The sequence below is a fragment of the Bos taurus genome, chromosome 3 (genome assembly GCF_002263795.3).
Source record: "Bos taurus isolate L1 Dominette 01449 registration number 42190680 breed Hereford chromosome 3, ARS-UCD2.0, whole genome shotgun sequence".
Lineage (NCBI taxonomy): Eukaryota > Metazoa > Chordata > Mammalia > Artiodactyla > Bovidae > Bos > Bos taurus.
In genome coordinates this window covers 66,770,057-66,785,960 of record NC_037330.1, presented here as the reverse complement: position 1 = coordinate 66,785,960, position 15,904 = coordinate 66,770,057, and the positions used below count along the sequence as shown (strand labels likewise).

The 15,904-nt window shown below is 37.1% G+C and overlaps 1 protein-coding gene across 6 annotated transcripts in view; it reads left to right on the top strand.

Annotated features, from left to right (window-relative positions):
- NEXN (nexilin F-actin binding protein) overlaps positions 1 to 15,904 on the top strand; it is a 55,730-nt gene that overhangs the window by 11,562 nt on the left and 28,264 nt on the right. For 3 of the 6 annotated variants that reach the window (XM_005204429.5, XM_003585886.6, XM_059885108.1), the window contains exons 2-5: positions 11,288 to 11,366; positions 12,617 to 12,808; positions 13,013 to 13,091; positions 13,177 to 13,325. In XM_005204429.5, the coding sequence (XP_005204486.1) occupies positions 11,340 to 11,366; positions 12,617 to 12,808; positions 13,013 to 13,091; positions 13,177 to 13,325 (447 nt within the window). In that variant the 5' untranslated portion in view covers positions 11,288 to 11,339. The remainder of the gene's footprint in view (positions 1 to 11,287; positions 11,367 to 12,616; positions 12,809 to 13,012; positions 13,092 to 13,176; positions 13,326 to 15,904) is intronic. The other 3 variants (XM_024990103.2, XM_005204430.5, XM_005204431.5) reach the window with 1 other exon arrangement.

Below are 15,904 nucleotides of genomic sequence, written 5' to 3'. Positions count from 1 at the left end.
GAGGTTGAAGGAATGGGAGAAGACAAGGTAAGTCAGAGAGGCTAGGAGAACCTGCAAAAGGGCCTAATAAGCCCAGGTAAGAATTTTAGTTCTGGGCTTACGTAGTTAACATCTGCAGAGCTGGAGTCATAGACTAGAGTTAAAGAGCACAGAGTGGTAGAGAAGGTAGTAGCCAAGTTGATGAAGGTAGAAAGAATGGCAAGCTGTTACATTATTAGAAATCAAAATAACTGGGGCTGGAAGTTACTCTGAATTTTTTTTTTTGACTGCACAGCATATAGGATCCTAGTTCCCCCACGAGGGATCGAACCCGAGCCCCGAGCCACCTGCATTGGCAGCACAGTCTTAACCACTAGACTGTCAAGGATGTCCCATTCTGGAGCTTTTGAAACTTTATTTTACAATATGTAACCTGTACTTTAAAATCATTATTCTGATTATATGTGCCAGTTAAGAACTTTGAAGAAATTGTGTTTAATAAGTTTTCCTATAGCAACCAAGGTAACTTTGTGTCCTTAAACTTTGTTTAAGTTTATTGATCATAATGATAATGATCCACATGAATAATAAATATATATGAATATTTCTAGTAAGGATTATTATGTGAAGTTGAAGGAGGGCCTGGGAACTCTGTGCTATACAGCAACAAATATAGCAGCAAATTCCACATAAGTTTATAGACAAGTAGGTGAAACTCATCTATATGTTAACTAATAATATATGTAGAAAGCATGAAAGTGGGAGATGATAAAATGATCAAAGATTGAATGGATATTTGAAATTTGAGAATATATTTCCAAAAGATTAATTTGAAGGAAACCAGAATTGAAAGAGACATGTGTACCCCAATGTTCATCGCAGCACTGTTTATAATAGCCAGGACATGGAAGCAACCTAGATGTCCATCAGCAGATGAATGGATAAGAAAGCTGTGGTACATATATACAGTGGAGTATTACGCAGCCATTAAAAAGAATACATTTGAATCAGTTCTAATGAGGTGGATGAAACTGGAGCCTATTATACAGAGTGAAGTAAGCCACAAAGAAAAACACGAATACAGTATACTAACGCATATATATGGAATTTAGAAAGATGGTAACAATAACCCTGTGTACAAGACAGCAAAAGAGACACTGATGTGGGAGAGGGAGAGGGTGAGATGATTTGGGAGAATGGCATTGAAATATGTATAATATCATATATGAAATGAGTCACCAGTCCAGGTTTGATGCACGATACTGGATGCTTGGGGCTGGTGCACTGGGACGACCTAGAGGGATGGTATGGGGAGGGAGGAGGGAGGAGGGTTCAGGATGGGGAACAAGTGTATGCCTGTGGCAGATTCATTTCAATATATGGCAGAACCAATACAATATTGTAAAGTTTAAAAATAAAATAAAAATTAAAAAAAAAACCAAAAGATTAATTTGAAAATCTTTTGGAAATATTCAACAGCAGATTTTAAAATGTAGTATAGACAGTTTATTAAGGGAATTAAAAATTGAGTCAAAGGAATGGGATCTTTTAGAGTTCTTCGCTTTGATGGTTACTACATGGATATTGAAAACCTTTTCATGATGGCTTTGGGGATTTATTTTAAATTATAGTTTATTAATTAGCAGGCATGGAGCTAGGCACTAGGAAGGAATCAATCCTCTGTGTTGTAGAAAAGGAACATAAAGTTTACCAAATATGCAGATGAAGGTCCAGGTGGAAGTAAGAGAAGAGCAAAATGTGGGCTGAGAATGGAAGTCCCCGACCTTAGGCCTCTAGTGGGAAGGTTGGGGTATGGTGTCTGCTGTCTTCAATTCTGTATCAGGTGTGGTTGATGTTAGAATCTTACCTGAGTCTACAGATAGCATAGTGGGCTGGACCATTAAAATTCCTGTTCCAAGGCTTTTGTTCAGAGTTTTGGCCAGGAGACTATTAATAACATGAGAATAGGGAGAGTGTCTGTCTATTCAGTGCTGCATTTCTCAACATCTGGCAGAGTGCCTGGCACATAAGAGTTGCTTAATAAATATTTGTGTGATGAATGGTGTGTTCTATTTATATTGTAGTCCCACATAATGTTAACCATAATGAGAGTCACACAATATATCCCAGCATATAAAGTGCTTCCTCTGTAAGTTGGCAGGATTTACTTATTCAGTAAACAATTATTATATAAGTCTTCTATATATCTGCTGCTGCTGCTAAGTCGCTTTAGTCGTGTCCAACTCTGTGTGACCCCATGGACGGCAGCCCACCAGGCTCCCCCATCCCTGGGATTCTCCAGGCAAGAGTACTGGAGTGGGTTGCCATTTCCTTCTCCAATGCATGAAAGTGAAAAGTGAAAGTGAGGTTGCTCAGTTGTGTCCGACTCTTCACGACCCCATGGACTGCAGCCTACCAGTCTCCTCCGTCCATGGGATTTTCCAGGCAAGAGTACTGGAGTGGGGTGCCATCGCCTTCTCTGTTCTATATATCAGCACGTGCTAAATACTGTGGATACAATGGTATATAAAATACAGTCTATGCTCTCAAAGACCTCACTTTCTGGTAGAGGAGGTGGTCAAGAAAGTGCTTTATTACCACATATTATGGTTGCTGTGTTTGTTCAATTGCTAAGTCATGTCCAACTCTTTATGATCCCATGGACTGCAGCCCACCATGCTTCTCTGTCCTTCACCATCTCCCAGAATTTGCTCAAACTCAAGCCGTTGAGTTGGTGATGCCATCCAACCATCTCATCCTCTACTACTGCCTGGAATGCTCAAGTCATATCTGACTTTGCAACTCCTCTCTCCTCTGTCCATGGGGTTGGCCCGGCAAGAATACTGGAGTGGGATGCCATTTCCTCTTCCAGGGAATCTTCTTGACCCAGGGACTGAACCCACATTTCTTATGTCTCCCGCATTGGCAGGCAGGTTCTGTACTACTAGCACCACCTGGGAAGCCCTTATACTGTGGTGAATGCCATAATTAGGGTAAGCATGGGAGTGCTGTTTTAACACACACTAGTGGAGAAGGCAATGGCACCCCACTCCAGTACTTTTGCCTAGAAAATCCCATGGATGGAGGAGCCTGGTGGGCCACAGTCCATGGGGTCACTAGAGTCGGACACGACTGAGCGACTTCACTTTCACTTTTCACTTTCATGCATTGGAGAAGGAAATGGCAACCCACTCCAGTGTTCTTGCCTGGAGAATCCCAGGGACAGGAAGCCTGGTGGGCTGCCATCTATGGGATTGCACACAGTTGGACATGACTGAAGCAACTTAGCAGCAGCAGCAGCAGAGAAGCACCTAACCCAGTCTCATGAGTCAAGGAAAGCTTCCTGGAGAAAAATGACAGTTTCAGAACTAAAGAATTAGTAGGAGTTAGCTAAGAGAATGAGTAGAATATCAAGCTGAGGGAGCTAGCTGTGTAGAGGCTCAGGTGGGCCAGTATTTCAGGACATGTGATAGAGTGGGAGGGAAGTATGGAGAAAGATGAAACCAGAGAGGTAAACAACCAAAGTGTATTAACTCATTGAAATAAAAATGCATGTTGATGTATGGCAAAACCAATACAATATGGTAAAGTTAAAATAATAATAATAATAAAGTCTAGAGTGAGAAGAAAAGGGCAAAGACTGAAACATGGGGGCAAACAACACTGAAGAAGTGTAGAGAGGCAAAGAAACCCTCCAAAGAGAAGGAATGGTTAGAAACATGAAGGAACAGGGAGAGAAATGGTATCATGAGCCAAGTGAGAAGGATTTCAGAATAGAGAAGTGATAGAGTGTCAGATGCAGCAGTGAAGTTCAGAAGGTAGAAACTGTCCATAAAATGGACATTATGGACAGTTTCCCTTAAGGCTCAGCTGGTAAAGAACCTGCATGCCATTGTAGGAGACGTAAGAGATGAGGTTGGATCCCTGGGTTGGAAAGATCCCCTGGAGGAGAGCAAGGCAACAGACTCCAATGTTCTTGCCTGGAGAATCCACATGGACAGAGGAGCCTGGCGGGCTACAGTCCACAGTGTTGCAAAGAATCAGACACGACTGAAGCGACTTAGCATACACGCATAAAGAGAAAAGGGCTTCCCTGATAGTTCAGTTGGTAAAGAACCCACCTGCAATGCAGGAGACTTAAGTTCAGTTCCTGGGTTGGGAAAATCCCCTGGAGAAGGGATAGGCTACCCACTCCAGTAATCTTGGGCTTCTCTTACGGCTCAGTTGGTAAAGAATCTGCCTGCAGTGCAGGAGACCTGGGTTTGATCCCTGGGTTGGGAAGATCCCCTGGAGAAGGGAAAGGCTACCTACTCCAGTATTCTGGCCTGGAGAATTCCATGGACTGTATAGTCCATGGGGTCAAAAAGAGTCGGACACGACTGAGTGACTTTCACTTCACTTCATAAAGAGAAAAACATTATTATGCCTAATTTACATGTAAAATGGAAGTTCACAGAATTTAACTGGCTTTCCCGGGGCCATACATCTAATAAATGACCTCATCAAAGTTTTCAGGCTCTAATTCCAGTATTTCTTCCACCATCGTTGTCTTTTGTTTTTGCTTTTCTGGCCACACACACTGCACAGCTTATGTAATGTTAGTTCCCCAACCAGAGATCAAACTTAAGCCCCTGGCAGTAAAAGTGCTGAGTCCTAACCACTGGACTACCAGGGAATTCCATCTTTGTTGCCATGTGTTTGAAAAATCAACAATTAAGTGAGATATTATCATTAAGATATATTTATAATTCTGAATTCTACCAAGGTCCTTAAGCATCAAAAGTTCTAGGAGAAAATTTTGAAAGATTTCATATTATATTTGTATGAAACTTTTGTCCAATTAAAAAAATACACAAATCTGTAAGCTTTTGTATGAGAAGGTTTATGAAATGTTATGACAAGATTGAAACTGTACGTGTTATTTGTTTTTAAATTTTAATTTCATAATACACATTGTACAACATATAATTACAGTCATTTACATATTGAGCAACTTAGTCCACAGCATGGTCCCTGGTTGGCTGACAGAAAAGGAGACAGTTGTGTCAGGGTTAAAGGTTACTGCCCAGGTGCTAGTGATAAGAATCCACCTGGCAATGCAGGGAACATAATGAGACTTGGGTTCGATCGCTCGGTGGGGAAGACCCCCTGGAGAAGGAAATGGCAACCCACTCCAGTATTCTTGCCTGGAGAATCCTATGGGCAGAGGAGCCTGGCGGGCTACATACAGTCCATGGTGTCACGAGGAGTCAGGACTGAAGTGACTTAGCATGCACGAAGGTGACTGTGTCTGTCTGGTAGGAAGGGCATGAGTACTTCAGGCTTGTAGAGTGAGGATAGAGATAGAGAAAGAAGAGGATTTAAGGAAACAAACATTTTCAGCTGCAAGTTAGCACTATGGCTCCATTCCTTGACTAAAGTTCAGTGTCTGCGACTCCCTTTCACAGGAATTTCCTTGATGGATTTACGGTTTAGTGTTGAGATTCACTAAAATGTGTGACATTCAGCTAATTTTTAAATGCTTCATAGAGTCCTTATTATGACTTTGTTGGAGTCAATTAATACTTTAAAAAGTTTTCATAGGACTTCCCTGGTGGTCCAGTGGCTAAGACTCCACATTCCCACTGCAAGGGCCCTGAGTTTGATCCCCGATCAGAGAACTAGATCCTATATGCCTCAACTAAAGAACCTGCATGCTGCAACACATAAAAAAGATTCTGTGTACTGCAACTAAGACCTGGCTGCAGCCTGGTGGTTCAGCGGTAGAGTCCAACTGCCAGTGCCTGCCAATGCAGGAGATGTGGGTTCGACCCCTGGGTCAGGAGGAGCCCCTGGAGAAGGAAATGGCAACCCACTCCAGTATTCTTGCCTTGGAAATCCCATGGACAGAGGATCCTGGCGGGCCACAGTCCATGGGGTCACAAAGAGTTGGACACTACTTAGCAACTAAGCAACAACAGCATTAAAAAAATAAAGTTTTCATAAAATCAAAATTCTCAGTCATTAAGCAAATAAAAGAATTTGGATTACACTGTTAAATAATGTTCTGTTAGATAAAAATTTAGAAGGCTTTTGTACTTTTGGCAATTTAGCAGAATGATAGAATATATCCATGTGTTCCTTAATCAAGAGAATAACATGCATGCGAATATTGTTACTGGATTCTTCACTGTCCTTAGTTGCAGCAGTCAGAGTGCTGCTTGCGTGTTGCTGACTTGGGCACTTTAAAAATCAGAGCCCGAACGGCCCCTGACTTCATCCCACATGAATGAGTTCGCTAAATGAATTCTAAACCACAACCAGCTGAGATAGCAGCATTTCATTCAGTACCTGGGAATAATTTCGTAACCTCAGTCTGTGTTCTGCTTAACGTCAAGAGAATAACTGTTAGCCTGTATCACTTTAAAAGGAAATAAGCTACTTAAATAAAAACTCTGTGATGCTCTCATAGGGCAAAATACCTGTTTCTCAATTCATCCAGCACCGTATTCTGCTACTAGTTGCCAGCTAAAGATTACAAATTCACTAAGTGTAGAGAATACCGTTAATCATGTCTTTTCAGCTTCCGACATATTTCTACTGCTTGGAATTGTGGTTCTCAAATAATTGGATTAAAGGCTCTGTTGATTACACAAGTAAGTCAAAGCTTATAAGCTGGTTGGTATTCCCCTCATCCCCATCACACAAAGCAGTTGTGCTGCTTTCTTGGCATCAGCATAATACAATGGGTAAGAGTGCAGACTCAGTAGTCACACTGCCAATCTGTGTCCCCTTTGTCCACCACTCATTGTTTGTATGGTCTTTGGCAAGTTACTTGACTTTTCTAAGTCTCATTTTCTGTAACAATTTCCATAAGACTTCAAATCCTACTAGAGAAACTCCAAGACATTTTTCTCATATTAATATTTTAAGAAATTTTAAATGACTGAGTTTGGAAAGTTTTTTGAGATAGGGTTTGATAATAGTATTCACTTCAAATGAATATTGTGGAAAATAAATGAAATAATGATTGTTAACCAGCTGGTACATTACCTGGCACACAGTAAAGGCTCAATAACTATTAGCTTGGATTATTATCATCATAAATTATTCATATTGTGATAAAAGGATGTACTAGTGAGATAGTACAATAGTACCAGTGAGAGAATACAATGCAGTCAATGACTGTGGAACAGAATTGTTTCCTGTAAAATTAATAAACCAAATGTAGTCTAATTTATACCTTTAACCCTGGTTCAGCACAGAAAGACAACAGAGTTAGCAATGGAATCCTGCTATCGTTTCTACCAGGCAGTGTAATGTCTTTTAAAAATTATCTGTAAATCCTACAAATATTTATCTGCTTGATTTTGAAATTTTTTTGTTCAACCTAAAACTATGAAAGATATATAGGTCCTACTGGTTTGTAATTTACACCTTAAAAAACAAGAGCTAATTAACTTATTTTGCTACAATTTTTTTATCCTCAAAGCTCAGAACAGAGTAAACTGTCAGCAAAGGATAGTTTGCTTATATTTTAAGCAATAATGTTAACATTAGTACTACTCAAATTTTCACAGACTTTCAAAGTGAGAGCTCAGAATATTGAAATGACACTTTAAAAACTATTTTAAGTGGTTTTGTTCATACTACATTTAAAAAATCAATATTTTATTCTGAATCTATAAAGAAGTCAAAATTTAATTTGAATTTTTTTTTTTTAACTAGGTGACAAGTGTTAACTGATCCATTTATTCTCCAGGATTACTCTTGACAGTATCAACAAGCCACACAATTTTATTTAATTTCACCAGGATAAAAAGACTTCCTGCTGGTCAATTAATTCAGCTAAAATGATCAGTCCTTATAATCTCATGAGATTGCACAAATTTTCATCATACACTTTTGTATTACTATTTTAAATTGCACAAATAACATGTTAATATATGCTCACTGGCAGGGAAATGTAGGTTTTTGCTGAAAAGGTTAAGGGAGACCATGAGTAATGAAATCAATCAAAATTATTGATACCTAATAATGTAAGGCATTATTTTTGAGATAACATGTTATATGTTATCTAATCCTAACTAGGAAGCAACAGAGTTGGAATTTAGATCTGATTATCAAATTGTAGTAATCAAACTGTGAGGTGATGAAGGCTGTATTAATACTGGAGCAGTAAAAATAGTGAAGTAATTAATATATAAGAATAAATTTGAAAGTAACATTAACGAATTGTGATAATCTGTTAAAATTAGGATATATAGAAGAAGAATGAACCATAAATAACTCTAAAACTTGAGAAGCTATGACAGTGAAGACTAGGTTTTGTTAGTTATACAGGAAGAAATATCTAATAGGTAACTCTAGATATAATAGAATGGCTCAGGTAAGAGAACAGAACTAGAGCTGTTTGTTATTTTTATCTCAGGCACATTCATGCATGACCTACTTTTATTGGGCAATTATTGTTAATAATATAGTAAGCACTCACAGACCTACTAACTGACCAAAGTTAAGAACTTGTTAATAATTACATGGAATCATGTCCACCTCCCTCCTATCATATTTTCTCCTGCCACAAAAGAAAACTTTAGCCCCAGATGGCTTCACTGGGAAGTTCTTGCAAACATTTAAGGAAAAATTAGTACCAGTTCTGCATGAAACATAAAGAAAAGGAAGAAATTTCTTAGGGAAAATTAAAGAAAAGGAAATACTTCTCAACTCATTCTATGAGAGCAGTATTACTCTGTTAACAAAAACAGACGTTATAAGAAAAAAAAATCTGCAGACCAATATGCTTTATAAACATGGTTGCAAAACTTCTCAAAAGGTTTTATCAAATTATCAGTATGTTAAAGGATAATGCATGGTGAATTTTATCCTGGGAATATAAAGTCTATTTAACATTTGAAACCAAATTAATGTAGTTCACCATAATGAAGATGAAAAAACATAATTATCTCACAGACACAGACATACTTGGGCCACCTGATGAAAAGAACCAACTGATTGGAAAAGACTCTGATGCAGGGAAAGATTGAGGGCAAGAGGAGAAGTGGGAAACAGATGATGAGATGGTTGGATGGCATCACTGACTCAATGGACATGAATTTAAGCAAACTCTCGAAGACAGTGAAGGACGAGGAAGCCTGGCGTGCTGCAGTCCATGGGATTGCAAAGAGTCAGACCTGACTTAGCAACTGAACAACAATAAAATGGGCAAAAGATTTAAGTAGACACTTTCATAAAAGAATATTTACAGATAGAAAAGAAATATACGAAAAGATGTTCAATATCATTAGGTACCAAGGAATGTTAATTAATACCATAATATGATGTCACTGCATACATTTAGAATGTCTGAAATTAAGAAGACTACACTAAGTGTTGGAGAAGGCAATGGCACCCCACTCCAGCACTCTTATCTGGAAAATCCCATGGATGGAGGAGCCTGGTGGGCCGCAGTCCATGGGGTAGCTAAGAACGACTGAGCGACTTCACTTTCACTTTTCACTTTCATGCATTGGAGAAGGAAATGGCGACCCACTCCAGTGTTCTTGCCTGGAGAATCCCAGGGACAGGGGAGCCTGGTGGGCTGCCGTCTATGGGGTTGCATAGAGTCGGCCATGACTGAAGCGACTTAGCAGCAGCAGCAGCAGCATACCAAGTGTTGACGAAGATGCAGAGAAAGTATAGCTCTCATATTGGTGGGAAGATAAAATAGTACAGCCATTTAGAAAACAGTTTGGCAGTTCTTTAAAAAGTTGAACATACATTTACCATAAGGCCTAGCCATTATACTTCATTTATTTACCCAAGAGAAATAAAAAAGCATATGTCCACACACAGACTTGTACGTGAATACTCATACCAGCTTTATTTTTAATAGTAATTGGAAACAACTTAAATGTCCATCTGCAGATGAATGATTAACAGTGGTTAACTCTGGTATATTAATACAATGGAATATTATTCAGTAATAAAAAGAAATGAACTTTTGGTATATGCAATGACATGGATGAATCTCAAAATAATTATGCATGGTGAAAGAAGCTGAACAGTAGAGTACATGCTTGTATGATTCCTTTCATAGAAAACGTAAACTAATCTACAAGTGATAGAAAGCATTATCTGCCTAGGAATGGAGGTGGGAACAGCTGAAAGAAAAGGGAGGTTAAGGGGATCTGGGATACTTTTGGGTGTAAGTATATATTCAGTTTTTTTCTTTCTTTTTTTTTTGGCTACACTGTGTGGCTTTGGGATCTCGGTTTCCTAACCAGTGATTGAACACAGGCCACGACAGTGAAAGTGCTGAGTTCTAACCACTGGACCACCAGGGAATCCCTATATATTTATATCTTGATTGTGCTGATAGTGTCCTGGGTATATACATATGTCAGAACTCATTGAACTATGCACTTTCAAAAAATATAGCTTACTGTATGTCTATTATACCTTCGAATTTTTTAAAATTGAAAATTTAAAGCCAATAGGCAAATTAAAATAAAATTGTAAAAAATATTCAATCAATACAGAAGTAGGCAGAAAAGGGGAATGGCATATGTACACACACACGCATGCATATGCATTGTTAAAAGTTTGAAATTACATGAAATAAAAATGACAGAATTAAAGGAATAGACAATTCTAGATAGGTTAAGAACTGCTGCTGCTAAGTCACTTCAGTCGTGTCTGACTCTGTGTGGCCCCATAGACGGCAGCCACCAGGCTCCCCCGTCCCTGGGATTCTCCAGGCAAGAACACTGGAGTGGGTTGCCATTTCCTTCTCCAATGCATGAAAGTGAAAAGTGAAAGTGAAGTTGCTCAGTCATGTCCGACTCTTAGCGACCCCATGGACTGCAGCCTACCAGGCTCCTCCATCCATGGGATTTTCCAGGCAAGAGTACTGCAGTGGGGTGCCATTGCCTTCTCCGAGGTTAAGAACTAGACCAAAACAAAATTTTTTTTATTAAAGACATAGAAGATCCAAATAACATCATCAACCACCTTGACCTCGTTGATAACTATAGAATAATACGCATCCAATAACAATACAAATTCTTTGCATAGGCACTTGACACATTCACTAAACTATTTTGGGTTATTAACTTACAAGGATTTTTTTAACACCATGCACCTTATACCTTCTATACCCTAAATCTTGGGGAAAGAACTGAGAGTTACTGTAGTTAATTATGTGCTTAGATTATGTCATTATTTTTTGAGGGGTAATAAATGTGCTATTTCTCTTTATAAAAATATTTATATAGCACTTTAAAAAATTAAGTCATCAAAAATTCTTACTCAATACTAATATTTTTTTCAGGAGCAGAAAATTACAAAGCTTCATAATCACCCCAAGACCACATAGAGCAAACATGAATGATATTTCCCAAAAGGCTGAGGTAAGCTTTTTAACTTAAAAGTTAAAAAATGGGGGAATCTTAGAGGTGACTGCATAACTGCTAGAAGGGCAACTGGTGGAAAGGTCATCCACAGAAGTTCATAGTAACATAGTGTCAAGATGTAAGACATAAGAAGAGATAAAATTCACAAGCTGGTCTCAGTATTTTCATTTGGATTCTTATCTAGGAAGCATGATTATAAAATTGTGTGTGTGATGGTAAAGTGGATGTGATGGCTAGCATCTTGAGTAAATTTTAACATATTGACAAATCTTAGAAATTGTTTTTTCAGTATTAAAAAAACCCAGAATTGACATATACTCTTATGAGAAATCAATGACACCATAAGTAGAAAATAAAATAGAGGCTGTGTATGCCACAGATTAATTAATCAATTTGCCATTAACACTAGGAGAAGGAGTTTGGCGTTCTGAGGCGATGAAGTTTTATTTACTGAAACTTCTTTTAGAAATCAGTGTAATTTTCAAAAAGATAAAAATAATTTGGTTTCCTGGTTTCAAAATGGAGGAAACCCGTTTCTCCAGCCTTTTAACAGATTCCTCCTTCTTTGGAAAGCTTGTTTGTCATTTGGAAATTTTCCCTAGAGCACATCCTACTTGGAATGATACCGCATTCTCACGTATTTTCAGTGTTGGCTTAAAGAAGTTCTAGATGGGCAGTGCAGCAGTAGTAACAACAAAAATCACTGCTTGTGCACAAAGGCCATGGCTCACCTCAACCACAAATGAGAAGCAAAGGCTCTTCAGTTTTCCTCATATTAGATACAGAAACAAGCAAGAAAATTAATATATAAATTAGGCTTAAGCTTTTTGCTATGTTTTCAACTTATCTAACTTATTAAAATTAGACTTGGTATCTTTTAAGCAAGTAAAATCTGAATCTTTAATAATGAAATAGGTCAGTAGAATACAGGTTGTTTTGAAATGGAATGCAGTCTTCAAAGTTTATATTTTTCCAGCGTTCAGCTTCAGTGGAACACATACAAAATGGGACTTCCTTGCAATATATTAGTAACATTTTTACTCTCATATTTTCTGTAATATCATCTTTCATACTTAGATTTTAGAAGGTATCTAATCTGATTCTTATACAAATAAAGGTTTCAAACTCATTTCTATATTCTGTTTTGATAAATATTTCTGATATTGCTTATTCTGATCTATCTTTACCTAATTTCTTCCTTTCTTATTTTTTTTTAACTTTCTTCTCTTTATTTTCTTCTAACGAAGATTCTGCTTTCTTCATCTAAACCTATACCAAAAACCTATGTGCCAAAACTTGGCAAGGGTGATGTAAAGGATAAGTTTGAAGCCATGCAGAGAGCAAGGGAAGAAAGAAATCAAAGGAGATCTAGAGACGAAAAGCAAAGAAGAAAAGAACAATATATTAGAGAGAGAGAATGGAACAGGAGAAAGCAGGAGGTTATTTTATTTTATTTTTATTTTATTCTTGTGCAAATTTTCACCACTTGAATTTACATTTTATTTATTATTCACATTAACCACATTTCATATTAACTGTACTTAAAATATTTTCTGCATTTATAAGCTAATTTCAAACTCTGCATATAATATGATTTAGTCTGAAGTTTTGACATGTTCATGTTAATTTATTTACCCATCTAGATTAAAGAAATGCTTGCTTCTGATGATGAAGAAGAGGTATCTTCTAAAGTAGAAAAGGCTTATGTCCCAAAGCTAACAGGTAAGCCACTTGAGGGGTAAACTGTAAATAAAACTGCAAACAAAGAAACAAAACAAAATGTCAAACTTGTTTCATATATTCTTAGGAACTGTTAAAGGTAAATTTGCTGAAATGGAGAAACAAAGACAAGAGGAACAAAGGAAGAGGACGGAGGAGGAACGAAAACGCCGAATTGAGCAGGACCTTTTAGAGAAGAGGAAGATACAACGTGAATTAGCAAGAAGGGCTGAGCAGGTATACAATAGATATTCAGTCAGTATTTGCTGCAGAAACTAATTGTACAGAATAAAACTAACCAGTATGTTGCCTAATCAAAGTGTTTTACTATAACATAAACCTATTAAATAGCAGCTAGCATGAAAGTAAGGTCTTAAGCACAATATTTAATATCGAATGCCTAGAAAGATAAGGGCAGAATGTGTCTATTTCAAGGTTGAGTACTGAGATGACTTTTGTTATATACTGTCTTATTCTGTCCACATTCTGTATTTTTCTTGACACATTAGGAAATTTTACAAAGATATAAGGCAAATTCACACATAAATTATCCAGACATGTAACAAAATGCTGATCTTTTAATAGCAATCAAAAATACTTGCTGGATATTATCAAGCACTAAGGCTTAATTAGAATATCTTCCTACTCAATTATTTGTAACATGTAACAAAATTAAGTCACATTTCATTCAATAATGGTATTATTAGCAAGTTGGGGATGGTGGTAGGAGAGGGGAGATAGGTGTGACAGTCATGTCCTTTACTAGCCATTCCTGATGCCCATAGCCATGAAGAACAAACTAGAAGAAGAAAGACATTATTACTATGATTTTATAGAATCTCTTAATGAACTTAAAATTCGCATATATTTTCTTTATTTTTTTTTAATTTTATTTTTAAACTTTACAATATTGTATTAGTTTGGCCAAATATCGAAATGAATCCGCCACAGGTATACCCGCGTTCCCCATCCTGAACCCTCCTCCCTCCCCTACCCTCCCTCTGGGTCGTCCCAGTGCACCAGCCCCAAGCATCCAGTACCGTGCATTGAACCTGGACTGGCGACTCGTTTCATACATGATATTATACATGTTTCAATGCTATTCTCCCAAATCTCCCCACCCTCTCCCTCTCCCACAGAGTCCATAAGACTGATCTATACATCAGTGTCTCTTTTGCTGTCTTGTACACAGGGTTATTGTTACCATCTTTCTATACTGTATTGGTGTTTTTCTTTCTGGCTTACTTCACTCTGTATAATAGGTTCCAGTTTTATCCATCTCATTAGAACTGATTCAAATGTATTCTTTTTAATGGCTGAGTAATACTCCATTGTGTATATGTACCATAGCTTTCTGCTCAAAGGATGAGAACTAAGAGGCTGGTAAAGATTTTAAAATACTCAAGAATCTGATCTAAGTTCCAGAAAAAGTTAATCTCTCAAAATGATTAATGATTGTAATGACATAGAAACTTGAAATTCTAATAGTCAAAATGAACATTTTATTAAGTAAAGAACTGATCAGTTCACAAAATTTCTCTAATATATTGATATTTGTTTTATATTATAAATGATCTGTAGTCATAGAGTTGAAAAAAATGCCAGAAGACAGTTATATTGCTTATGTACTTTAACCTTGTCTACACTGTAGGATCAAAAGAGATGATTAACATACTGATTTTAGTGAAACTAAACTAGTACAATAACAGTATTTATCTCTCAGAGTTTTATTAAGATTATATGAGTTAATAAGTGGAAGCATTTAGGACAGTGCCTGGTACAAAGTAAGTGGGCTATAAATGAATGTTTCATCTAAATAGTAGTACATATAAATAAAATGTCATGAAACCATTTTAGTTTTCCCTTCTCTCATCAACATTTTAACAAGTATCCTAACATAATATTCACAGTATATTGTCTCTTTCATAACCATTTTTATTGCGAGGTTGTACTTGGCTCCTTTTTGCCTTTAAGTGTCTTAAATCTGTTTGCTATGCTTCTTTCAGTTCCTACAACTTTTCTGAACAAAAGTGACAGGGACTTCCCTGGCAGTCCAGTGATTAGGACTCAGCACTTTCTCTGCTGGGAGTCCAGGTTCAATCCTTGGTCAAGGAATTAAGATCCTACAAGCTGCACAGCATGGCCAAACAAACAAACAAAAAACCCCAAAACAAACAGAAAAATGACAAAGAAGGCAAAGCATATGCCATATTTGCATGTAAAGGAAATTTACTCTGACTTTGTGAATAACCACTTTTATGGCACAAGTAGCCATTTGTATGGTGGCAAATAATGATATATGCCAGATGAAATTATAGAAAAGAATTGGGATTTTCTATATTTTATCACTTTGTATTTCTTTGTGTAAAGAGAGAATGGTATACTTTACCTCTGTCACCTCCAGTCATCAAAGATTAGGATTCATTTTTAAATGAAATTTCAGAAGGGGGCACAATTATTAAAAAATGAACATTTTAGGTTATATGTTATAAATATAAAACATATCACTATATGTAATTATATTTATAATACAAATTGTAAAAGAAGGTAATAAAATTATAGTAAAATATATAATTAAAATATATGGTGCTTGGCAGGAAATAATGAGTATACACATGGGGTTAGTCTACTTCTTTGAAATCTTGTGTTCTCTTCCAAGAAGCACTGATTACACACTAGACTTTGAGACCCACTACAACCCCATGAACTGAATATGCAGGCAGTGGCTTCACAAAGAACTATGTATGTGTTGAAGAGGTGAATTTGAATCTGATGAAGACATAGGGTACTCAGAAAGAAATGGAAAACAGCTAATC